A 26,210-nucleotide genomic window follows, 5' to 3' on the forward strand; every position below is an offset into this window, starting at 1 on the left:
CTGTCCTGCCAGTGGCAGGGGGGTGTGGGGGGCCCCCCCCCCCCCCCCCGCGGGTGAGCCCCCTGCCCTGCCAGTGGCAGGTGGTTCTGGGATCCTCCCCGTCCCGCCCTGGCGCCCTCGCCATCCTGCCCTGCGGTGCAGAACTACCGCAGGCCTCCAGGCTCGCGCTCGATCCCGCTCCCAACGCCGGAAGCACCTACCGCCCCCAGCCCAGTGCGCACGCGCTCCCAGACCGCCAGCGCGTGGCCGTGGCGGGCGTGCTCTGCGAATTCCCATCACGTGCACGCCCTGGGTACTTAATCCAGCCACGTGCGTCCAGTAGGTGTCCCTTTGTTCTCGACGGTAGGTAGCTCTGTCACGTGCCCTACCAGGTCACCTGGGTCTGTGGACACCCCCCCCTCCCGGCACACAAGGGCAGTTGGTGGCCGTTGGAGCTAAGCCATGAGGGCCTCCTCGCGAACACTGAACGGAATGCCACCGTCTGGAGGAGACTGCAGGGTACGAAGGGGCCATGGGTCGGGACTTAGGGACCTCCCCGAGTCGCAGCCAGGGGAGGGTGATGGGCCGCATGCCGTAGGGCAGGAGGGCAGACGTGGGAGAAGCACCCTGAGTCGGGGAGTCCTTTAAGGGAATGACGCCCCACCCAAGTGAGGGCCCAGCGGAGTCAGGGGCCCTGCACATCCCCTCGAGGTGTCCTGCAGCTGGGAGCTGAGTGGGTCCGAGACTCTGAGGTCTACCTCTCCTCTTCACCAGTCCCCGTACCAGCTGCTGGGTCAGAGGATGCTGGACATTTCCGGGGACCGGGGCGTGCTGAAGCATGTCATACGAGAGGGCGCTGGAGAGCTGGTGCCACCTGATGCTTCCGTGCTAGGTAGGCAGCCCCCCCCTCCCGTGCCCTCCAACTACACCATTGCACTTTTTTTTAGGGCAGAGCTGCACACTTTTCTGAAACCAGATAGCACTTCACAGGGTCAGAAATGCGTTGAGTGGGGATTTTAGGAGGAAGATGAGAAACCCCGGGCACACCACGGACAGTAAACGCTGGGGTCACATCAGCCAAGCCCTTCAGCCTCAGGGCACTTCTGAGAGGTGGTTACCATAGCTTGGTGTGCTGGTGGGCAGCTTAAGCTCATTTCTCTCCACTGTGGTCATTAAAGAGACTTGATACAGAGACGGGGACGTTGTTCGCGGTTCCTCACTCCCGTGCCTGTCCTCTCTCCCAGTGAAATATTCAGGGTATCTGGAGCACATGGACAAGCCCTTCGATTCTAATTGCTTCAGGAAGACTCCTCGGCTGATGAAGCTCGGAGAGGGTAAATTCAGACTGGGAGCTGGAAAGGAAGGGATAGCTTGGGGAAGAGAGGGAAACTATCCATGGCACAGATGGTTTGAGCTGGTTTTCCAAAACCCAGCCATGTTCCTCTCACATTTCTCCTGCCATTGCATCCTGACTTAGCCACTGGGCATTTTCCTTTTTTCGTTTAAGTTAAACATCTTTTGAATGCTTCCCTCCCTCCCTGCGAGGTGAAGAGAGGGTGTACTCGGATTAGCAGGGCGCAGTGTGGTGGGGACTGACCTGCGTTTCGAGGGGGATGAGTCCCCAGGAGGTCAGAGCAGTGTTGTGGGTGCGCTTAATGAAGGCACAACTAATTCCAACTGGGAGCGTCAGGGAAGACTTCACGGAAGAGGGGGTATTTCAAACGAGCTCTGAAGTTTGAATAAGACTTTCAGTCAGGAGCTGGGCATTACAGGAGGAGAAACCACGGGATAGAGATGTGGAGACCAGGGTATCTCTGAGCCTGGAGAAGCTGGAATGTGGGAATGGTGGCGATAGTGGGAAGCAGGAGTGAAATTGAATTGGAAGCTCAATGCCGAGGGCTTGGAATAGCATGTAGAGAGGTTTGGACTGGGGGGGGGTAGCACTGGACAGAGCACAAGCGAGCTCCAACCAACCTCCTGGCTTTTCTTCCAGATATTACGCTCTGGGGCATGGAGCTGGGCCTTCTGACCATGCGGAGAGGAGAGCTGGCCAGGTTCCTGTTCAAGCCACCCTATGCCTATGGAACGCTGGGCTGCCCTCCCCTCATCCCCCCAAACACCACCGTGCTGTTCGAGATTGAGCTGCTCGACTTCCTAGACTCTGCCGAGTCAGACAAGTTCTGTGCCCTCTCAGCCGTAAGTTCCAGAGCACACCCGTCAGCACGTGACAGAGAGGCGGTGGCTTTGTGTTTGGTTAAGAGGGGCGGCTTTGTGTGTGGGTTATTCTCCTTTCTGATTAGATGATCACGTGCCCCAGGCCCCACCTCAGGGCTCCTGGTGGAGGCGGTGGTGGTGATGGTGGAGTTCCTCCGCGCTCTGGTGTGTATTCACCTTAGTCATGGTTCTCAGTTGGGTAAATGTGCTGGACCACATCAAGGCCGTGGGCTGTAACAGACAGCAGTCTGCACTGATGGTTCAGTCCCCTTTTGCCCAGTCCTCCCTGCAAGACAGTGAATAGTTCCTTTTTTTTTTTTTTTTTTTAAGTTTTTTTGCCATAGTATGTGTGTGCTCGCCAGAGAGAGACAGTGAGAGGGAAACTGAGAGTCCTCCTCCCCCCACCCCAGGGGGAGATGGCCATGCCACAATCCCTTACAGTCCCTCCTCCTCCATTCTCCTGGGATTTGGGACATACATGCACGTGTGGCCAGCGTGATTTTCAAGCCACCAGGTCTGAGACTCAAACCATCGTCAGCCATGTGCGAGTCTAGCGCCTTAACCACTACGCCACCTGCTGGCCCCAGACCTTTTCTTTTCAATATTCAGTTTGGTTTCCAGTTAGTCAAGCATCAGAAGCTTACAACTAGGGTGTCTATAAATTGATTTTCCCACCCCAGGACAGCTGAGAGCTGGATGAGATAGCCCAGGGCAGCAGGTGTAAATGGGGACAGTTATGCACGTATACTGGAATATATATGGTCACTGTCCTCGTTACTTCAGTTTTGACTTTTCTTTGTAGTTTTTCGCTTCACGCTGTCCTACAGGTACAGTGCTTCTAGTCCCATCAGCAGGCCTACGGGACAGTGTGTGTTGGGCTGTCCACTGTCTGGCCTTAGAGGTCCATCCCAGGTTTTACATTTTCGTATGTTGTCTCCACAGCTAAACTGCCAGTACCCCAAGGGAGGGAGCGCGCCCTTTCCTCCTCTTTCGACCTATGAAGTGCCAGTTGGATAAATGGTTTGGGAGCCCTGGTTTCTGTGTGCGGCAAGTCCCATCAGTTCCTATTGAATAATTTCATGGGAAACTGCCTTCTTCAAGGAACAGTTCAGGAGCATGAAGGAAGCAGATGGCCCTGACTCTAAAATGGAATCAGAACACTGACCTGCCGTGGTTTCCGTTGGGTTCCGAGATGACTCTGCCTGCTTAGGCAGTAAATGAAAAAAGTTCACAGTGTAATAACTCTTCCTTGTAGCCTGTGGCTTTTGGGTTCATTCTTAGTTATTCTTGTCTTTGGTCCTCAGGAGCAACAAGATCGATTTCCACTTCAGACGGTCCTAAAAGTGGCAGCTACTGAACGGGAGTTTGGCAACTACCTTTTCCGCCAAAACCGATTCTATGATGCCAAAGTGAGATACAAACGGGTAAGATGCTTTGAGAGATAAGTATAAGTTCAGATTCAGAAAACATTGCTTAAAAAACATGGACTTTGGCCCAGCGGCAGTGGCACATGGCACCACTGCCCAGGAGGCTGAAAGTTGTGTGGAAAGCTCTAGGTTAGTCTGTCACACGCTGGACACAGTTGCAGGTGCCTGTAATCCTAGCTCATTAGGAGGCTAAGCGTGAGGATCACCACACAGCATGACTGTCTCCCTCTGTCCCTCTCTCTATCCTCATCCCCCAGATGAAACAAACAAATAAACAAATCAAAAAACACAGACTTTGTCTCTTTCGGGGCCAGCCATTAAAAAAAGAAAAATCGCATTCAAAGAAAGAAACTGCCATGCCTAAGGATAATGCCCAGCGGAGGGGACATGGGATGGAGCACCTAGCGGTGCTCTGTTTTGGTCTGGATGCTGACTACACGGTCCTGTTTAGGCTGTGAACATTCACAGAGCTGTGCACTTCTTCGCTGGGCTCTCAGCTCTGCTCCACTCATCCGTATGTCTGTCCTCACACCAGTACCGCACTGGCTTAGTGAGTAGCTTTAATGAATTTCAAAATTGGGAAATATGAGTCTTCCCCTTTATTCTTTGTCAGTGTATCTTGGCTATTTGAGGAAACTTGAATTCTTGTGTGAGTTTTTGACTCGACGGGTCCATTTTGGCATAAAAGGCTGTTGAAATTTTGGTAGTTGTTGAACAGAATCTATAGATCAGTTTGGTTATTGTCATCTGAACAGGATTGTCTTCCAATTCATGAACTGGAAATTCCTCCCCTTAACTTAGATCTTCTCAAATGTCTGTCAATAGAAATTTCTAGTTTTCAATGTACGAGCCTTACCGATTTTTTTTAAGTTTGTTGTTACTTATACTTTTGACGTTATCGTAAACGGAGTTGTTCTCCTAAGTCCGTTTTGGATTGTTCATTGCTAAAATATAGAAATATAACTGACTTTCACGTATTGATCTTGTGTCCTGAAACCATAAAGTCATTTTTATAGCTTTAATAGTTGTTTTGTGTGGGGTCTTTTGGTTCTTTTATATACATAAGATTGTTGCTTTTTTAAAAAAACTAAGTTGCGTGGGGCAAACAGATGACATGCAGGTTAAGGTGGCTGGATCCCACACTGCCGACACTGTGGTTGCAGTCCTAGACCCAGTGGCTTAAAATACATGCTGGACTTGTGTGCATGCATGCCCAAACTCCCGAGAAGAGGATTGGAGGAGAAGGGATTGTGGTGTGGCCATCCCTCCCAGGGGCGTGATTTCTCACTTTTCCTCTCTCTTCCTCTCTCCAGCGAGCACATGTGCACTATGGCAAAAATCTCAAAAAACAAACAACAACAAAAAAAGACAGAGACAGAGAGGGAGGGAGGCATAGTCCACCCCAGCCTCAGCCAGCCTAGATCTTGGGCACGCGTGTGCATGCCCGGCATGTACACAGAGGCCTTGGACGCAAACCTGGTACCTTCTCACGTGGGTCCAGCATCACAGAGCATCCCATTACCGCTGCGACGCCATCTGGCTCCTGTTAGTCCTCTTGACCTCTTGCCCTCCCTCCCCACAGGCCCTGCTGCTGCTCCACAGGCGGGCAGCACCTCCTGAAGAGCAGCACCTGGTGGAGGCTGCCAAGCTTCTCATTCTCCTTAACCTGTCTTTCACGTACCTGAAGCTGGACAGGCCCACCATGGCCCTGCGCTATGGAGAGCAGGCTCTGATTGTTGACCAAAAGAATGCCAAGGCCCTCTTCAGGTGTGGGCAGGTGAGTCGGAGGGAAGGGACTGAGTCAAACACTCAAAAACCAGTACTTGACTTGGGCACTGCAGAAATTCTGTCTTTCCTCAGTCTACTTCTAACACTTTGTCCTTCATGACAGGCTTGTCTCCTCATGACTGATTATCAGAAGGCACGGGATTTTCTAGTTCGAGCCCAGAGGGAACAGCCCTTCAATCATGACATCAACAACGAGCTCAGGAAACTGGCCAGGTGAGACCTGTTGGCAGGGCCGCGGATGGAGAAGGGGGTGTGAGATGTGGTTGTGGTACTGATCAGTCTGTCTGGGGGCAGGACTGTCTGGATGTGTTGCCTAGAACGGGTTAAGAGGCAGCTCCCCAGGGCTGGTTTTCTGAAGCGCTCCCTGTGTCAAGCAGCAGTTCCCAGTGAGCAGGTGGAACTGACTGCCAGACTACATGTGTCTGGTCTTTTCCCACCTCCCCGTACCCCGTGCCCTGCCATAATGCATTCCCTAGAGAAGCACGCCAGTGTAATTTTTGAAGGGTCTTGCTTTTCAGCTAGTTTTTCCTACTTGCAGCAACTAAGAACCACTGTTCTCATCTAACTTGGAAAGGCATTTTCTAGGTCCTTGTGAGGTCAGAAATGGGCCTTTTCAGGTCCAGTTCATACTCATAGATTGAGTTCTTTGTCATCCAAGACATAAAGATGGCAGTCTTTTAGTAATGTAACTTTTTCTGATTGTAGAAGTTATATGTTCAGTGCAGAAAATTTGAAAATATCGATGTATAAATAAGAGTCATTTATAATTCCATCATTACTTAGTTACATACCCACTTTTTTTTAAAGAGAGAGTTTTGCTATAGGGTGTATGCACTTGCTGGAGAGAGAGAGAGAGACAGAGATAGAAAGTGAGAAATCACTCCCCTGGGGGATGACCATGCTACAGTCCCTTCTCCTCCATTCTTCTCTTGTGATTTTGGGCACACATACACATGTACCCAGTGTGTTTTAAGCCACCAGGTCCGAGACTCGAACTGCAGTTAACTACATGGGAGTCCAGAGACACAACCATTAAGCCATCTGCTGGTCCAGTATCCACCATTTTTTAAGATATATTTTATACTACTGTATTGAGACTCTACCTCTCTCAGCATTGAACATTCAATCCAAATTGCTAGGTAAAGTGTTCTTGGTGTTAAGAGTCTGAGGTAGGAGGGGACCAGCAGTTAGCATAATGGCTATGTTGCTGGACTCTCATGTAGTTGACTGCGGTTCGACTCCTGGACCCAGTGGCTTAAACTCCCACCGGCGTGTGTGCGGGTATGCCCAGGATCCCGAGAGGAAAATGGAGGAGAAGGGATCGCGGCCATCCCCCTTGAGGGGTGATTTCCCGCTTTTTGTCTCTTTTTCTGGCGAGCTCACACACCCTATAGCAAAAACCTCCCCTCCCCGCCCCCCCAAAAAAAAGAGTCTGAGGTGGGGCCAAGCTGGTAACATAGTGGTTAAGGCAGCTGATCCCACATGGCCAACTGTGCAGCTTGAGGAACATGCCATGTGTATCTGTGTGCATGCACAAAAACACAAAAGGTGGGAGAGAGAGAAGAGAGGTGATTGCGGCATGTCTATACCCTGGGCAGGGCATGAGAGGGGGGTTCTTTCTCACTTTCCTCTCTCTCCAGCAAGCTCACGTGCCCTCTGGCAAATCACAAACATAAATAACAAATAAGTAAATAATTTAAAGTCTAAGATGTGTGCATTTCTTATTTCTTATATTTGGATCCAGTTGCTACATTTTAGGCTTTTTAGGACTTTGCAGCGATTTCCTTCCTGGTATTTGAAAGTATTCCCTCTGGTTAGATGTAGAAATTTTGGGATGTCCCTTTTTTTTTTTTTTTTAAGAGGCTTTGCTTTAGAGGATGTGTGCTTGCTGGGGAGAGACAGAAACACAGTGAGAGGGAAATCACCCCCCAGGGGGCATGGCTGTGCTGCAATCCCTTCTTCCTTCTCCTCCTGGGACCTTGGCACACACACACATGCAGAGTGGTTTTCAAGCCACTGGGTCCAGAACTCGAACTGCAGCCAGCCATGTGGGAGTCCAACGACGTATCCACTACACTGTCTGCTGTTACCATCCCCGTCACCCTTTAAGCAAGAAAATCTCAGAGGCCACTGAGTGTGAAGGGTAACATGGCAAGACTCAGCCTGGAGCCTCCCCACTTGTGGCTTCTGGCCTCCAAGGCTGCCATCTTCTCAAATTACGGGCTTTTTTTGTTCAGGGGCTCCCCACCACCACCCCACCCCCAGCAGCCTTTGGGAGTCTTCCCTGCCTCCCCTATCTCCCCAGCATCTGTCTACCTGCTTCTGATTCAACGTAAGACCTGCTGGATTGAGTGTTTCTGGGACGCAGAGAATTCCAGCCACCAGGTGTCACCTTCTACAAACAGACCGTGTGTGTTTCTCTCCAGCTACTACAGGGACTACGTGGATAGAGAGAAAGAAATGTGTCACCGAATGTTTGCTTCTTGTGAAAATGGAGGCGACTGAAGGTAACACAGGGCTGTGGTTTCCTGAAGGCCTTCAGGCTCCTGTTTAGTTCGGAGGAGTAAGCTGCTTTCCCCAGCACCCCCGCGAATAGTCTACCACAGAGCATAGGTGGGGAGCAGGAAGGTCCCTGGCCCAGCTCAGGGCACAGTCAGCGCTCACACTGTGTCCGCGAAGGGAAGTCACTATCGGAAAGTTCACCCAGACTTGGAGGTTACATTTGCAGGGGCGGGGCGAGGCAGGGGCGGGGGGGTCTTCAGCTTCAAACGGGTTTGAAGACCTTTTTTTTTTTTCATGTTTCATATTAAATCATCCTTGCAGTAACTTGGAAAATGAAACCGTGAGTATAGTCATTAACGTGGTGATTTAATTGGACTTTGAAGAATCAGGTTTTTCTTGATCTGATTTTTCCCCAAAACTTGAAGGCCTCCAGCCTCACTTTACCTGTAACACATTTCTAAAGGAGACAAATTCCAGGTGCCGCGGGCTAAGGCTGGCTGTGGCTCTTCGATTCTGCTTACTCCTAGAATTAGAGATGTGAATAAGCTGGAAGCAGCGGGCTCAGAACCCAGCATTCCTGTTTGTGCTTTGACAGGCACAGGGCAAGGTTTCCCATGAGTCCATGAGATAACTCTAGTCTGGTCTAATATTACTTAAGAAAATTAATGGAAACAAAATCACCTGCCTTAAACACCTGCTTAGCTGGGCAGATAACTCTGCTCTCCTGAGAGAAGTTAAACAAGGAACCACCAGAAAACAGCTGCGGAATGGCTCGTGGTGATAAATCTCTCTACAAAAGAGGCTGGAGAGGAGGAGGCAGTGAAAAGGCCCATTCATCCCAGAGTTTTCGCAAGTAGTCTGTAAACTGTCTCTCTGCCCTGGCAGATGCAACCAGTCAGCCTCAGATGCAGGGGTTCCTTCCTCCACGGCGCTGACCCTGTGACCCTGGCCTTCATATCTTTTGGGGGACTTTGGAATATCTGCAGGCTTGATACTGTGAATACCCAGTAGAAATGGAGGGTCGGTGGCTGTCAGACCCTTGGGCCATGGTCTGGTATGGCTGCTGTTAATGAAGACCCAGTTCTTCCAGGTCCATCCCAGAACCAGGTCTTGGGAGACCGAGCTGGGCTTCCTGCTTGCCTCCCATCCTTTTAGGTCTGTAAGACTTTGGAGGCTGATGATTTTCAGATAGCTTTCTCCTCTTTCTGACTCTATTGTTTATCTTATCAGCAGTGACTAATTTGGGTCTGAAACAGACACGGTTGTCACTTTCCCAATGCTGTTGCTCTTGCGATTGTAATCTTTTCAGCTTTTGTCTTTGATGTTCTCCCAGCTCCCCTTTTTCCTCTTGTACCTGTGGCCTACTTAGTCATTTAAAAAAAAAACAACTAAAAACCTGGTCATCTGGATAATCTAATTTTGACTAACTAGGACCGTTTTCACCGTTGTTCTCATCTTCTGAGATGATAGGTACTGCTGGCTTTTAAGATTACTCTGGTGGGATGAGTGTTCTGTCAATTATGTTCGCTAAGCCTCTGACTATAGTAGGCTGAATTTTTTGAGACCAAGACCACATCTTCTTCTTTGAGTTTCTTAAAATGCACTATGTGTGGGGCCGGCGTGTGGTGATTGGAGGTGCTGGACTCCCTCATGGCGGACTGCAGTTTGAGTCCTGGACTTGGAGGTTTGCTTTCTCACTTTTCCCTCTCTCTCTCTCTCACTTTGTCCCTCTCTAGTCAAATTAAAATAATAAATAATAAAGTGGAATTAAAACCTTTATATATATATGTAAATATATATATAAATTGTGAGACCAGCAGTTGGCATAATGGCTATGTTGCTGGACTCCCATGTAGTTGACTGCGGTTCGAGTCCTGGACCTGGTGGCTTAAACTCACACCAGGCACATGTGCGTGCGTGCCCAAGATCCCAAGAGGAGAATGGGATTGCAGTGTGGCCATCCCCCCAGGGGTGTGATTTCTCGCTTTTTGTCTCTCTGTCTCCTCTGTCTTTCTGGTGAATGCATGCACCCTGTAGTAAAAACCTCTCCAAAAAAAATAAATAAATTGCTGTGTGTCATGTGCACTTGTCAGACAGAAGGTGAGAACCCCCCCCCCCCGGGGAGAAAGTCACATTGAAATTCTTTCTCCTCCATTCCTTTCGGGATTTGGGGTACTGCACACATGTGCCCAGTGCGTTGTCAGGACTTGAAAGTCTGCCTTTACCACCACGCCACCTGCTGGCCCATATCTTCGTATTTTCTGGCATCTGGAACCTGGCCTGGCACATGATTGGCACTCACTAAATGTTAGTAAAACAGCCAAAATGGTAGCCCAACCTTTTAGAAATGTATCTTCCTGGCTGGCCCTTGCCTTGGCTATCAGGACATTTGTCATTGCCAGTGACAGAAGCCTATGTTTAGCATTAGCCAAAAAGGAGGTTTACCGGGCTGGCCAGTGACGAGGCGGCCAAGGAACCTGGATCCCATATGGCCAACTGCAAAGGTTGAGTCCCAGACCCAGCATCTTGAAAAATACACCAGGCACACAGTACATGCCCAGAATCCCAAAAGGAGGGAGAAACGGAGCAGAGACTGCATTACCACACCCCTTCAGGTGGCTGGAGAAAATGGGCAGATAATCAGAAAGATGTCTCTTGGGTCAGATGGTGGCACAGAAATAAAATGCGATTCTTTGTGAGGCTGACCCACGTGGGAAGGTCCCCATTTCACATCTCGAGACCTCCCTGAGTACACGGGGCACGTGGGTGTGGCCATGATCTGGGGCCCGCTGAGGCTGGGAGTGGACGACTGCAGTGTTAAGACCCTGTCAGGGGTGTCTATCTCTCTCTCTCCGTTTCTCTCACTCTTGGAAGAAATGAATAAACTTAAGTATAAAAAGGTGTCCATAGGACCAGCAGATAGCATGATGGTTACGTTGTTCGACTCCCCTGTGGTCAACCATGGTTCAAGTCCCATACCCAGAGGCTTGAAACTCATGCCAGGTGTGTGTGCATGCGTGCCCCAAATCCTGAAAGGACGATGGAGGAGAATGGACTGTGGCATGGCCATCCTTCCTGGGGGGTGATTTCTCTCTTTCTCCGTCTTTCTCTGTCTCTCTGGTGAGTGCACATACCTTATAGGAAAAATCTCTCAAAAACAGAGTGCCCCTCACGAGTGGAACCGTTGCAGTGCGAGCAGGCTCTTTACTCATGCTGTGACTGAGCCATAGGTCCTGTGCCGGTCTGGTGAGTCAGGGACCTGCCACAGCTTCTGGTGCTGGGAAGTGATGTCGGAAGGGGCAGGTGTGTCAGCAGAGTTGCACTGCATCATCCTTTCCCATAGGGTTACCCGCGGGCCTGGCACAAACTCACACCTCCAGGTGGGCATATTCTTTGGGATAATCTAAAAGGTCAAGCTGAGAAGTCACATTTTGCTCTAGTTCAAAGTTGGTTCAAAGTGGATACTGGGCAGCCCCCCAGAGCCTGGTGCTGCCCACCCAGGTGCCAGGAGGGCTCTCCTATTCCAAAATCGCCTTCTTGAGCCCTGGCCATCCAGGTCAGGGGTTTCTTGCCAGGAGACCCCAGGAGTAGGCCCTCCTACAGTATGTGGCTAGGGATCTGTGTGGTCCCCTACTTCCCAAAGAGGATAAAGAGAAACTCTCAGATCTAGCGTTTAGTCTCTAAAGATGTTTTGTGAGTCTCGATTTATATTAAGCAAATTACAATGCCTTTAAATATATTTTTGTAGTTTTATATTATTACTTTTTTTTTTTGCTATAGGATGCATGCGCTCGCCAGAAAGACAGAGACAGACAGAGAGACAGAAAGTGAGAAATCACCTCCCAGGGGGAATGGCCATGCCACAATCCTTTCTCCTCCATTCTCCTCTCGGGATCTTAGGCACTCATATACACACGCCCTGAATGAGTTTAAGCCACCGGGTCCAGGACTCGAACCGCGGTCAACTACATGGGAGTCCAGAGACATAGCCATTACACCAACTGCTGGTCCCTATATTATTACTTCTTTTGACTTTCTTTCCACACATCTCACACTCTTTTTTTCTTCTCAAAATGGAGGGTTTTTTTTAAAGAATTATTTATTTAATTTTATTATTTCTTTTTTAAATTTGCTACAGAGCACATGCACTCGCTTAGAGAGAGCAAGTGAGAAAGCAAGCCACCAGGTCTGGGACTCAAACTGTGGTCAGCCGTGTGGGTGTCCGGTGCCTTAGCCACCACACCACCTGCCAGCTCATGAAATTGGGTTTTCTCCAGGGTAACTGGGCCAGGCAGAGATTATCTTACTGTCAGATGGGGGCCTTGCTGTTTTCCAGGCCAACTGTTAAACACAGCCTCTTCATTTTCTGGAAGTCTATGAGATGCCTTTTCCCAGCTCAGGAGGTGTCACTGAAGTCACCCCTTTGTTGTGTGACTATAAATACCTCCCCTCAGGGTGGTACCTCTGCATTACACTCCTTCCGGGGAAAGCATTTCCGCTGCTAGAGTTTCTTTGGCCCTGTCACCTCTCTCCACATCCTCTGTTGGCAGCCGTAAGGAGCCGCAAACCTGCTTCCCACCGAGATGAGCTTCAGTGGCTTCTGTGTTCTTTGTGAGTTATCACCAGGCGTTGCTTAGATTTCTGATTACTAGATTCCGTTTTTTGATCTTCAAAATAGAAGATCACGGGAATGCCCTTCATGACTCACTATGAAGTTGACATGGGGACTTGGATTCTTGGTCTTCACCCTGTTGCTGTGACATTAGCCAAGTCGTTCCACCTCTGGGACCCAGCTTCGTGGCCTGTAGGATAAAGCGGTCAGGTCTCTAAGGCTGCTGTTCCCTTCTTAGCCTGTGCTTCGTTAAGATCGCCCAGTGTGGGCTTAGGCTGTTTGTTTTTGTTTTTTTTTTTTAATAATTATTTTATTTAGTTTTATTTATTTATTTTAATTTGACCAGAGGAGAACAGAGAGAGAGGGAAAGTGAGAAAGCAAGTCACAAGGTCCAGGACTTGAACTGCAGTCGGCCATGTGGGAGTCCAGTGCCAAGGCACCTTGCCACCTGCTGGCCCCTGAGGTTCCTAAGTCCTGCCTCCAAGCATATCTCACCATAGATACTGATTTAGAAAAATAAACATACGAGCAAATAGTGAAAGAAGCATGCCCACGCAACGAGGCACTAACCTCAATTACATGTGCTTAGTGGACATGAGGCCCGACTTAGCTCTCCTGGCTGCCCCAGGCTCTGTGAGGTATTGATTGTGCTCTCATGACCTCCGGTTGTACCTATTATTTATTTATTTATATTTATATTTATTTATTTGAGGTTTTTGCTATAGGGCACGTGCCCTTGCCAGAAAGAAAGAGACAGAGAGACAGAAAGCGAGAAATCACCCCTCAGGGGAATGGCCGCGCCACAATCCCTTCTCCTCCATTTCCCTCTCAGGATCTTGGGCACGCACGTACACGCGCCCAAGCATGAGTTTAAGCCACCAGGTCCAGGACTTGAACCACGGTCAACTGCAGGGGAGTCCAGCGACATAGCCATTACGCCAACTGCTGGTCCCTCTATTATTTTTTTAATTGCTGGAGGGCACGTGCACTCACCAGGCAGAGAGAGAGGAAGCAGCCCTTGCAAAGGGGGCCATGTAGTTACACTGCAGTCCCGTCTCCATTTCCATCCTGTCGGGATTTTGGACACACATACACGTACCCGGCAAGTTTTTCAAGCCTCAGATTTGAACCGCGGTTGGCCGTGTAGGATCTGGCTCCCTTAACCACTGGCCGTGGGGCAGCCCCAGGTGTGGCTGTCACTGCCTTTCACTTTTGATGCCTCCTTACCTCCCAGAGCAGTCCCCAGCCAGGATGAAGCTGAAATGAACTTGAGTGAGCCTCAGAGTTTCACCCCTGAAAGGATTTTCCAGTCTAATCAGTTGAGTGAAGCGCTATGAGCAAAAGCCCTCTCTAGCGCTGAGGACAAGTGTATGGGACGATGGAGGGCAGGTGTGGCCCGCCCTGGTGCTGGGAAAGCATCCGCTGCAGCGCGCTGGCAGAATCATGGCGGCCTGCACGGAGGAGACGGGGGCGGGGCGGGGCCAAGGAAGTGGGCCTTGGCTGTGCTGGTCCACGGGTCATCCTGATGCCTAGGGCTTCGTTTTTAGAGCTTCGTTGTTCAGGAGCTGAGTGGTGGCCGTGGGTGCGAGCACAACCTGTGTGCCAGTTTCCTGCTGCTTCTGTGACAGATGTTCATAGAGGCTGGCCCCATTCCTTGCCCAGCAGCCCCTCCCTCCGTCTCCAGAGACAGTAGCAGAGCATCTTCAACTCTCTCTCTCTTTCTGTCAGTCTCTTGCTCTGTCGGTCTCTTTCAGTCTCTGTCTCTCAGCGCTGCTCTCTCTCTCAGTCTCCCCCTCCTCTGCTTTTGTCATTGTGTCTCTTTCTCGGACACTCCTGCCTCACCCTCCTGAGTAGCTGGGTCTCCAGGCATGTCCCCCTCACCTGGCCTCCTGCCTCTCTCTCACGAGGATCTTTCTGATTATGTTGACCCTACCACGATAATCTGGGATAACTCCCCATCTCAAGATCAGTAACGTAATTATAGAGTCCCTTTTGCCATGTATGATAACACCATAGGTTCTGGAAATTAGAACAAGGACATCTTTCGGGGGCAGAAATCCCATTTGTCCTGCTATCTTGTATATCGGCATCTATTGGGAGCTACATATCTCACTAGAGCAGAGATAAGTCAGAACCACACCCCCGAAACTTTCTTGGCTAGACCCTTCCTGTGCCAGAGGAGATCATCTTAGCACCTCCTTGAACATTTCCTCTTCCAGCGATCCCTGCAGTGTCTGGGAGGCAGGGACCAGCAGATGCATAATTCACAGCCAAGAGAGGAGGGGGATGTTCAGGGACCACCGGAGGTGGCAGAATCACATAGTTTGGTCTGGGGATGGAACAAGATGATGGGGGAATGAATCCAGAAAGATTCTAGAATTCTAGCTTTGGTGTGGCCGGGCCCATGGAGGTACTTGCCAACTGAAGGAGGGTTGAGACAACTTTTTTTTTTTTTTTTAAGAGATTTTTGCTACAGGACTTGTGCACTCACTGGAGAGAAAGAAAGCAAGAAATCACCCCCCTCCCGGGGGTGGTGGCCATGGCCACGCTGCAGTCCCTTCTCCTCCATTCTCCTTTCGGGATTTTGAGCACGTGCACACATGCACTTGGCGTGAGTTTCAAGTCGTTGGGTCAAGACTAGGTCTACAGTTGACCATGGGGGGAGTCCAGTGTCTTAACCACTAAACCATTTGCTGGCCTCAGGACAACTTTTTATGTGTGTTTTCTTTATTCTTGATAGAACATGTCTATACGTGTGTGTGTGTGTGTGTGTGTGTGTGTGAGAGAGAGAGAGAGAGAGAGAGAGAGAGATGGGACACCCTCTTCAGGGTCTGGTCACACCATGATCTCCTTCCTCCAGTCCCCTAACCTGTCAGATCTTGGGTACTCGTGCAAGTGCCCAGTGTGGCTCAGGTTACCCAGGTAGCGATTCGACCACAGTGGCCAGGTGGGGTCTGGCTTCTCTTCAGCAGCACATCAGGGCTGTATTCAGAGCCAGCCCCAGGACAGCTATGTTAGTTTAGTTGTAGGCTTGCCGAACTGGAGGTGCCTCAGGACCGCTGGGTGGAGATCACTAGTGAGCAGTTGCACATGAGTCTGGGACTTAGGAGAGGGGCTCAGCTGGACAGAGAGGCGGGCCATGAGTGCAGACAGGGCAGTAAGCTCCAAGAGTGGGAGTGAGGTCTTGGGGAGGAGGCATGGAAAGAGGAGGGCAGAGGATGGATCCTGGGAGAACTAATGAACCAGAAAGATGACTAGAGCCAGAAGAAGGAGCCGCCATGAAAACCAAGAAACTAGAGCGAAGTTTGAATTAGGTCTCCTTGGTTGAGGCTCCAATGGATCCATGAATCCCTGAAATGTCTGTGAATATACCCCAGTTCTGTGACTGTCATCAGCTTCCCAGTGGGGTCTTTCAACACCAAAAAGGGTTAAAGGGTGGGCCTCTAGGGAGTTGGATTTTATAGAGTAACCATCTAAGACAACGACTGAAAAATTTGCATCCGATTTGATGACCCTTGGCTCATTGGTGACCTCTCAGGTAGTGAGAACAGAGGCCAGGCTGCCTGGTGTGGAGACAGTGGGAGGTGAGGAGGCTGAGTGGGAGCTGCTGGAAGCCTAGCCTGGTGGGATCTCCTGGGGCTGCTTCAAACCAAGTCCAGGGTCCCTCCAGGGGTGCTGACTGAGCCGATCCGGGGCAGCTCAGGAGTGTGTGTCTGATGAACTCTGAGCCATGGTGGAAGCAGCTGGTCTGTGGACCCATGAGTGTAAGCTACTTCTTCAAGATGTGCTCATGAGAAGAGAGAAGGGTGGACGGTAACTAGAGCTGTAACGTGTTAAATGATGTAAACCTTGTTCTGAACCGTGGGTGGCACTTGGGCCCCTCCTTGCCCATACCCTCTGCCTTCATCGCTGCACTGTGGCAGCTGATGGGGTAAGCTCCAGTGTGGGTGGAAGTTGGCCAGCCATGCTACGAGGCTGGGCTCACAAGAGGGCAAGGATCTTGTTGGGTTAAGCCTAGGCAGGCCGCTCAGGGTGTGATGTGTGCTCCCTGCAGGGAGCCTAGGGAGGGGGCAGGTACCTGACCCAGAGGACCACCAGGGAGGCTGTAGGGGGCTGCAGCAGGACATCGGTGTGGAGCAGCCCCTGGAGGACCAGGGCCGAAGTCAGGAGAGGCAAGTGAGGGCGGCCCGGCAGTGAGCATCAGCTTCAAAGAACTGCTGGCAGCGTGCAGGAGGGGAGGGGTGGCAGGTGGGGGGGTCAGACAGGCCAGAGGACACAGCCACCTGGAGGGCTGGCCAGAGCATCAGGTCCGAGTACGAATGGGCTGGGGCTCCTAATAAGGTCTTCTCCCACAGTGGGAATTATTTGAGGTGCCCAAACTGGGTTTTTAGAACTGGGTGAGTGATGCGTTTTGAGAAGGGAACCAGTTAAACGGCTTCCAGGAGGGTCTCTGAATCGCTACATTTTTTTCACAGGTCTGTTCATCTTCTGGAATTTTAAAGAGGGATCCATAGCTTTTGTCAGGGTTTTTTTTTTTTTTTTTTTTGAGCATTGTGTGACCCATGAAAGGTTCCGGAGGAGGTTCGGAGGTTCGCCCCAGAGGCTCAGGTTGCACACTTTGCTCAGTGCACTGTTGTGGCACCTAGGGAAGTGCCAGGGGACCGCTGGGGCAGGGCTGGGAGGAAGCCCACCGTGGGAACCAGCTCGCTCCCCCTGCCCTGGTCCTCAGCCCTTTGTCCTCGGATTTCCGACATCCACATCCTGGGCTCTGCGGCTCCAGCCCGCGGTTCCAGGATTACGTCACTCGTCACTCCGCCGTCTTCTGTTACATTTTCACACTCTTCTTTGATTACTGCTCATTATTTTGTGCGATTACCGTGGTCAGCGATCATATCATCGCTTGAGTTTCTATTCACATCCACTGTGCCTTTTCCCCAGGCCTCGGCCTGCTCGCTTTGGAAGCGGCTTGTTTAGTATTAATTTATTCAGCCAGAGTCTGCCCTCGTGGACCTCTGTCTGCGTTCCCTGCCTAAGTCTGACTCCCATTGTCTTTGTAGGTCTTCGGGCTTATCTTTCCTTGAGCCACGGACGCACGACAGCCTTTTTCTCTGACTTTGCACCTCTGTGTGCTACGTGTACTGGATTTTCAGAAGGGACTGTGAGCTTTTCTACTGTGATCCGCTCTTGTTTATGCTAAAGTGTTTATATTAGTTCCAATTTGAAAATTCAACTTAGGGACCCTTGTTAGGATCCCAGGGTCTGAAGTGATCTCAGCCCACTGGATTTGTGCTCATATTGACTAGAGGGCTTATTTCTAAAGTCATGAACACAGACTAGATTGAAGCCATTTTTATTTTTTCAGTTGATCATCATGGCCGTTTACAAACTGTCCAAAGATCGAAGGAGCAGCGCGATGCCCAGCATGTTACCTAGCTGACAGTGACCAGCTTTCCGCTGTTCTGTTTCCTCTGTTCACTCTCCAGTTTTTTGGCAGAACTTAAACCGAAATATGTAAAACACTACCTGCTGGTGGTTTAAACAAACATCAGAAAAAAAGAGGACAGTGAAAGCTTCCCAAGCCCGCTCTCCAGAGGTGACCGCCGTTGATATTTCATGTGTATTCTTCCTCAAGTCTCGTTTTTCTTTTAGTATTCAAGAATGTGAGTGCATGTGTAAGTTTCTCCATGAATAAACTCATACATTTTGTACTAGAATACGTTCTTAAATATCGTTGGGAGGTTTTCTAAGTCAGCACATGAAGAGCTATCTCATTTGAAAGACGTGACTGTAGCATTTTGTCCTATGAAGGTATCATAGTTTAAAAAAATTTCTTGCTCTCACTAGAGAGAGAGAGAAATAGAATCCCCCAGGGGAGATGGCCACACAGCAATCCCCTCACCTCCAGCTTTGGCCACACATGCACACACACCTGGCGTGTTTCTCAGGCTACCAGGTCCAGGACTTGAACCACACACTCACATGGGATCCAGCCCCCTGAACCATCACACCACCTAGCGGGCCTCGTATTGTAATTTTTATTTCTTGAGAGAGATTTTTACTATAGGGCACATGTTTGCCAGAGAGATAAGGAAAAACAGAAAGACAGAAAGCAAGAAATCATGTCCCGGGGGGGATGGCCATGCCGCAGTCCCTCCTCCTCCATTCTGCTCTCGGGATCTTGGGCACACACACATGCCCAGTGGGAGTTTTAAGCTGACGGGTCCAGGACTTGAAACACAGTCACTTACGTGGAAGTCCAGCGATGTAACCATTATCCCATCTGCTGGTCCCCATGTATCGTAATATTTTTAACAGTGGTTCAGTAGATGAATAGATAAGGAATAATGTCGTTACTATCCCCATGCCTGGGTTTTCTGATACTCATTTTAAAGCCCTATCACTGGTTTGTGACCTGTAGATCTTCAGCTGTGTGAGGTGTGGCTAAATGGAGCTCTGGAGTAGCCGTGCCAGTCTACCACCCCTGGAGCGTAGTGTCTGAGAGGTTCCACTCCATAACTTCACTGTCACTTTTATCGTTAGACATTTTAACTTCTGCCAACTGGCATCAGAAATGGGACCTCGCTCCTGTCATTAGAACGTCCCTGGTAGAGCATCTTTCTGCATGTTGAAAGTCCTTTCTGTAAATTGCGTGTTTGCTTCTTGTAACCAAACACCTGTCCGGTTTTTGTAGTTCGTTTTCGGTAGCAATCTCAGGGCTGTCGATTATTTCTTGGGGGTGCCGGGCATGTGGTCACCATTTACGAGGCAGTGGTGACCTCGAGTCATCTTTGCAGTGTGCGTCCCCTCCTTCCTTCAGTACGCATCTCACAGGAAGGGCTTCTACACCCGAGGTGGCATCGAACACTGGCAGTGACGGGGCTGGCGGATCAGCTCTGTTTTGTAAGTGCACAGAGTCAGAGGCTTTTGTGTGTTTTTTGTTCACTGTTGGATTCCTGACACCCAGAGTAGTGCCTGGCGTGTAGCAGGTACTCCGACATTTGTTGAATCAATGTTGTAGCATGAACAGCAGTTTTATTAGTATGGAAGATAATTCAGGACCTTGTTGACATAAAGCTTAGAAGCAGTCACGTGGGTACGAAGGTCCCTGCTTTTAAGGTGGTTCTGAGTGCCATGTGTCGCACTATTTGATACATTACCATCGGACTGGCCCAAATGTCTGACCCAGTTTGAAATATTTGTGGAACTTGATAAGCCGCCTTTTTGGACTTGATGTTATCCATCTAGCTTTTGGCTTCTCGCCAGGTGGTCGGGGAGGCATTGAGGTGCAGCCACGGCCGCACGGAGGTAGCACTACACACGGCAGGGCTGAGAGCCACGTGGAAAGTCGGTGCAGCTCCTAGGTCTGCCTGCCCGCCCCGAGTGCACACAGGTGTATCCATGAGCCTGGCTGGCTGAAGGTTGGGGAAGGATCACAGTGGGACCCTGTTGCTGAGGGCACTTGTCTTTCTCTCTCCCCACTTCCCCCTTTCTCCTTCTTCAAGAAAGAAACTTAAAAAATAAATAAATAAAAGGTGTGGATCACAAACCGGTCATCTGCAACCCACAGCTGCCCCTCACTGGATGCGGCCTGTGGCACCGACGGGGTTGGATTTGAATAGATCGTGCACCTGCCGCGTCGTGTCTCATTTTCCCCACCTGCCCTGTAAGAACACCCAGAGCTGTCGTCCTTGTACCTACACGCTCATGTTCCTTATTACTCTTTTTTTTTTGAGAGGTTTTCGCTATAGGGCGCGTGGGCTCGCCAGACAGACAGAGAGAGACATAGAGACAGAAAGCGAGAAATCACTCCCCAGGGGGGATGGTCACGCCGCAATCCCTTCTCCTCCATTCTCCTCTTGGGATCTTGGGCACACACGCACACGCGCCCGGCATGAGTTCTAAGCCACCGGGTCCGGGACGCGAACCGCGGTCGACTACGTGGGAGTCCAGCGACATAGCCATTATGCTAACTGCTGGTTCCCATTACTCGTTTTTAAAATAGAGACGTTGTTGCTGTAGGGCGCAGGCCCTTGCTAGAGATACAGACAGAAAGTGAGAAATCACCTCCAAGGGGGGATGGCCACAGCGCAGCCCCTTCTCCTCTCAGGATCTTGGGCACATGCACACATGCCCAGCCTGAGTTTTCAGTTGCCAGGTCCGGGACTTGAACTGCGGTTGACAACATGGGAATCCAGCGACATAACTATTATGCCATGTGTTGGTCCCTTGTGTTCCTTATCTCTTACACTCCTAGAGGACTCCTGGTTAATGGTGTTTTCTCCCACTCTGGTGAATGTAGCATGTAAAAAGAAACCAGATTAGGCTACCAGAGCCTGTTCTTGGCTTTATTTATTTATAGGTTACAACTGAAACTCCTGCTTATTAACATAAGAAATATTTATACCTGTCAGCGATTTCTTCTGAACTGTTGCAGTTGCAGCTGCTCTGGACGTGTTATCTTGTGTTCCACATTTTTCACTGTATGCTGTTTTTTATTTGCTTCTGTAACCAGATTATTGAGGATGCCCAGCTCCTCGGGGTACGGTATGAACGGTGTGTCACGGTAACTACGGCCGCTGTGCCGCACTGAGCCTCATCCTCCCGCGTAGTGGGTCCTTTAGCGGTGTCTTGGTCAGATTCTATTCTGGTCATTCACATTATTTGGTTTTGTTTTTTATTTTCCAAGAATTATTTATTTAATTGTATTTATTATTATTGTTATTTTAAAATTTGACCAGAGAGGGACCAGCAGTTGGCGTAATGGCTATGTCACTGGACTCCTAAGTAGTCGACCACGGTTGGAGTCCCGGACCCGGTGGCTTAAACTCACGCCGGGCACTTGTGCGTGCATGTCCAGGCTCCCGAGGGGAGAATGGAGGAGAAGGGATTGCGGTGTAGTCATCCCCTCTAGGGGGTGATTTCTCACTTTGTGTCTCTCTGTCTCTCTTTCTGGCGAACGCACATGCCCTATAGCAGTAACCTCTCCAAAAAAAAAAAAAAAGAAAGAAAGAAAAGAAAAAAATTTTGACCAGAGAGAGGCAAAGAGAGAAAGGTAAAGTGAGAAAACAAGCCACCAGATCCAGGACTTGAACTGCAGTTGGCCACATGGGAGTCCAGCGCCTTAACTCCCACGCCACCTGCCAGCCCCTTACTCACACTTCTTAAAAAACTGTCATTCTAATATTTCAGACCCAATTCTGTTGTTTTTAAAACTTCAACCTCAGTCTCTACTAGACTTTTCTTCTTTTTTTTTTTTTTTTTTGGAGAGGTTTTTGGTATGGGTGATGCTCTCTCAAAAAAAAAAGAGACACAAAAAGTGAGAAATCATCCCCTGGGGGGAAGGGCCATGCCGCAATCCCTTCTCCTCCATTCTCTCGGGATCTTGGGTACGCACACATGCTTGGCGTGAGTTTAAGCCACCGAGTCCAGGACTTGAACCGCAGTCGACTACATGGGAGTCCAGCAATGTAGCTATTACACCATCTGCTGGTCCCTCTTCTAGACTTTTCTCAACCTGACTATGGCTATGGAAGTTCCACTGAAGGGTCTGTTCTTTGTGAAGAACCTCAGCACAGACCCTCTCTTCTCTCTTAGATGCTCGCGCCTATGGAGTACTGGGGTAGGAAAGACAGAGGCAGGGGGTCGGGGAAGGTGCCCTCTCTTAACTGGGTGAGACTGCAGTTCTCTCCCGGTCACGATTGCTGCTCTGGCCATCCTGACTGGCCATCCGTTACCACCTTCGGTACGATGCACTTGCAGTTGGAGACTGTCTCCTGGAGCGTGGGAGTGGGCTTGTCAGAGGACCGTGGAGAGTAACCTCACGTAGCTGACAGCCCTTGAGGGGGTGGCAACAGACACCGGCAAGATGGCTCTTAGCCGAGAAGCCTTCCGTGTTAACCCGTGCAGTCTCACTTCCTGGCCATTCCTGATCGCGTCCTGTCCGTGTTCCCATCCTCCTTCCTTGTCCACTTGCGAGTTGGAATTTTTCATCGGCCTCTGTGGGCTCGAGATGCTCGAGATACTAGATGTGTTCCTGCTGCGTTATCGTAACTATTCCTTCTCTCTTTCCTAAAGAATTATTTGTTCAATTTTATTTATTTATTATTATTATTTTAATTTGGCCAGAGGGAGTGAAACAGGGAAAGTGAGAAAGTCAGCTGCCAGGCCCAGGACTCGCCACGGTCAGCCATGTGGGAGTCCAACGCCTTTGCCAAGACACCACCTGCTGGCCCTCAAAGCTTTAATGTGTACTAGAACTTAACCCCTGCGTGCCAGGGCACCAAAAAAGTCTGATTATTACTCACCTTAAATGTGACACGAGATGGAAGCGTGAGGAAGCTTTGGTCTCCCCCCTTCCCTGCACTGCGCCCACCTGCTGCTGCTGCCCAAGGGAAAAAGATGTCTCGGGCAGTTTTCTCTCCTCATCTCAAAAATTGTTCTTCTGCAAGCAAGAATGAAGGCTGTTCTTAACTTCAAGCTCCCCCACCCCCACACAAACAAACAAAACCATGGCCCACACGCTGGCTGCTCACAGGGTGTGCCGGGATGGGAGGGGCCTGTGCGGCCAGCACCAATTCTGTGGCAGCCCCGACGCGGCTCCAGCGCACCTGGGGGACTGCAGAATGGCAGAACTGTGACTGGGTCGCCACAGCAGGTCTTGGTGCGCCCTTCTTCAGATAACTGTCACCCTTGGCCCGATGACAGCAGTTACTGTCACACACATCTTAGAGATGAGGAAGCAGAGTCTGCCCAGGATCCTGGCAGGATCATGCAGCAGGAAATAATGGCGCTCCAACTTGGCCTTCTGCTCCTAGAGAAATCCACCGCGCCGGCCGTCTGCCGGCAGGGCACATGTTGGTCGTCGGTCCTGGGGTGTAAAGCAAGTGATAGGGACTGTGCTGTGGAGAGGTGTTTGGTCACATCTGGGGACCCGCGCTGCCCCAGAGCTTGTTGCAGGAGTGTGGTGGTGTCCCATCGAGAAGCAGCTGCTTATTTTTGGCTCTGAGTGGCTCAGGCGGTGTCGCCCTCTGGAACAATTGAGAAGAACTACCGGACGAAAGCCCTGCTGCATTCAGACATCAGTCGTTTATTGTGGGGCGGTATCCGAAAATTGAAGACATTGAGTTACAGGATCGCTCAGGGGTCTCCCTATTCTCATTTTCTGAGATTGTGTCATTTGATCTTTTCAACTTTCAAAGCCACAATTTTTTTTTCTTCTTCTTTTTTTTTTTTTTCCAGAGAGGTTTTTGCTATAGGGCACATGCACTCGCCAGAAAGAGAGAGACAGACAGAGAGACAGAAAGTGAGAAATCACCCCCCAGGGGGGATGGCCATGCCGCAGTCCCTTCTCCATCATTCTCCTCTCGGCATCTTGGGCATGCATGTACACATACCTGGTGTGAGTTTAAGCCACCGGGTCCGGGACTCGAACCGTGGTCGGCTACATGGGAGTCCAGCAACATAGCCATTACGCTAACTGCAGGTCCCAATTTTTTTTTCTTTTTGAGAGATGTTTGCTATAGGGCATGTGCACTTGCCAGAGAGACAGAGACAGACAGAAAGTGAGAAGTCACCCCTCAGGGGGATGGCCACGCCACAATCTCTTCTCCTCTTGGGATCTTGGGCACACTTACACACATACCTGGTGTGAGTTTTAAGACACTGGGTCTAAGACTTAAACCGCAGTCACACATGTAGGAGTCCAGAGTCTTAACCACTATTGCTACTTGCTGGCCCCGTGAAGCCACAATTTTTTAAAATTATTTTTTGTTCATCAGTCAGTTCTTCCACGACAGAGAGCTAGAGACAGGCATCCCACACAGGACCTTGTGACACACCCGGCCAGCCGAGATCATAGGCATGCGTGCCCAGTGTGTACAAGGAGGCCTTGGGATATGAACCTGGGGCCCCCACAGGTCGGTCTAGCATCACAGGACACTGCGTTACTACTGTACTGTGAGCCAGCCAAAGCCAGGGTGCTAACTGGCAGGTTCCCCAGAGCCCACCTAGTTGACCGTCCGGTAATAGTATCTGTCCTGATTCCACCTAGTTGTCGTCAGCCATGCCCATCCTCCCTGAACCACGGAGCCAGCACTGGGCTTGGCTCCATCTGTGCATGTGACCGACCACACTGGAGCTGCAGGTGGTGGGCGCTGGACTGTGGGTTGTGATACATTTCTAACCACTGCGTTTGCTTCCTAGGTTTTTCAGCTGACTCCAAGCAAGACGAGGGGCTGCTGGAGTTCCCCGTCATTATGGGGGCAGACAGGAGCAGGCTGGGGCAGGGGCTCAGGGAGCACTCCCCACTCAGTTGTTGCACTGGCCTACCTGGAAGAGGGGCTGGAGTCCCACAGCCCTGGTCTCTGCCTCATCCCGACTGACGGATGCTGCTGACGTGTGTTTTCACAGGTGCTGTTTTCTGTTTCACGTTTTCATACATGGAGTGGGGGAAAGTGTAGCTACTGACAAGTAGAAAACTGTTATTTTTTATAAGGCAGTTTCTTGTTTTTTTGTTTTTTTTTTAAAGTGGAATTAGTTCTTGGCTTTGCTCCCAGTCCCAACCCCCTTCCGGCTGCTCATGTCCCTGGGTAAATACAAATAGAGATTGCTTTGTGTATTTTGAAGGGTTCTCTGTTTTGAGGAGAGAATTATGTTGCAAATGTTTTTGTCCTAAATAAATAAAACACTTCCTTGTCCTAACAAGATCCATTATAAATTAATTGTATGAATTCAACTAAACTTGTAAAGTCAGCAGGTGGGGTGGAGAGGCTGTTTGCAGAAGAGCAGCTAGATCGTGAGGGTGGGAACTGGGTGTGTTTTCTAGAGCCACAGCGATTCGTTTCAATTTTCTAATCATGAAATACACACTTGGATTGGGGTTCCTTTGAAACCCAGCGTGCGTGCCCAGCATGTACATGCCCTTCTGTGGGGAGCTGTTGTCAAACAAATTAATCGGTACCTTGAAGATGATCTTCTAGGCCCTGGACACCCTGAGGTGCCCTGCCTGCCATGGCCCGCGGGGGCTGGGGCCTGACTCCCGGAAGGGCTCTCTGTCTCACTACAAGCTCCGTGCTCTCTCCTGGCATGGAGGCAGGAGGGGCCTCCTCCAGGCTCCAGCTGGCTCTGCTTCTGCCACATTGCCCCCCACCCCCACCCCCTGTGTGTTACATATGCCTGTAAACCTGCCCAGGTCTTTCCCAGAGCAGCCACACAGTCCTGGGATCCTTTTTTATTTTTTATTTTTTTTTAAAGAAGTATTTTGTTTTATGTATTCATTCACTTATTTTAATTTGACCAGAGAGCGATGCAGAGAGAGAGAGAGAAAGTGAGAAAGGAAGCCACCAGGTCCAGAACTTGAACCATGGGTGGCCATGTGGGAGTGTCCAGCACCTTAACCACCACGACACCTGCTGGTCTCTGGGATCCCTTTTTAAAATTTGCCAGAGAGACAGAGGGAGACAGCAACCCCCATGGGGCATGGCCACGCTGCAGTCCCTTCTCCATTACTCCCTCCTGGGATTTTGGGCATGCTTACAGGACCAGCATGTTTTGCAAGCCTCTGGGTCCAGCACCTGAACCATGTGGTTGGTCATGAGGGACCCAGCTCCCTAAACCATCAGGTTAAGGAGGAGACAACCTGGCGGCCCCCTCACCTCCTGTGTATGTCCGAGTAGGACAGTGGCGTGTCC

At 50.2% G+C, this 26,210-nt stretch overlaps 1 protein-coding gene across 3 annotated transcripts; it reads left to right on the plus strand.

Annotated features, from left to right (window-relative positions):
- Positions 1–283: 283 nt before the first annotated feature.
- Positions 284–25,157, plus strand: FKBP6 (FKBP prolyl isomerase family member 6 (inactive)). Of its 3 annotated transcripts, none has more exons than XM_006154963.2 (9): positions 285–498; positions 754–871; positions 1,224–1,313; positions 1,973–2,175; positions 3,498–3,617; positions 5,203–5,397; positions 5,512–5,621; positions 7,835–7,915; positions 24,724–25,157. In XM_006154963.2, exons 1-8 carry the CDS (start codon positions 442–444, stop codon positions 7,911–7,913), a joined length of 972 nt encoding a protein of 323 aa, XP_006155025.1. In that variant the 5' UTR covers positions 285–441; the 3' UTR covers positions 7,914–7,915; positions 24,724–25,157. The 3 variants fall into 3 exon arrangements, with proteins under 3 accessions (XP_006155027.1, XP_006155025.1, XP_006155026.1); XM_006154964.1 differs by lacking the exon at positions 24,724–25,157 and adding an exon at positions 17,885–18,120; XM_006154965.1 differs by lacking the exons at positions 7,835–7,915; positions 24,724–25,157 and adding an exon at positions 7,714–7,795 and having other exon boundaries at positions 284–498.
- Positions 25,158–26,210: the final 1,053 nt, after the last annotated feature.

This window comes from Tupaia chinensis, unplaced genomic scaffold (assembly GCF_000334495.1).
Source record: "Tupaia chinensis unplaced genomic scaffold, TupChi_1.0 Scaffold000429_1, whole genome shotgun sequence".
Classification (NCBI taxonomy): domain Eukaryota; kingdom Metazoa; phylum Chordata; class Mammalia; order Scandentia; family Tupaiidae; genus Tupaia; species Tupaia belangeri.

Bases quoted from the DNA above. Each gene is read 5' to 3' on its own strand.
- FKBP6 (XM_006154963.2), top strand. From the start codon at position 442: ATGAGGGCCTCCTCGCGAACACTGAACGGAATGCCACCGTCTGGAGGA. The intron at 499-753 runs GTACGAAGGGGC...CCTCTTCACCAG, and splicing joins CGTCTGGAGGAGACTGCAGG to TCCCCGTACCAGCTGCTGGG. The intron at 3,618-5,202 runs GTAAGATGCTTT...CCCTCCCCACAG, and splicing joins CCAAAGTGAGATACAAACGG to GCCCTGCTGCTGCTCCACAG.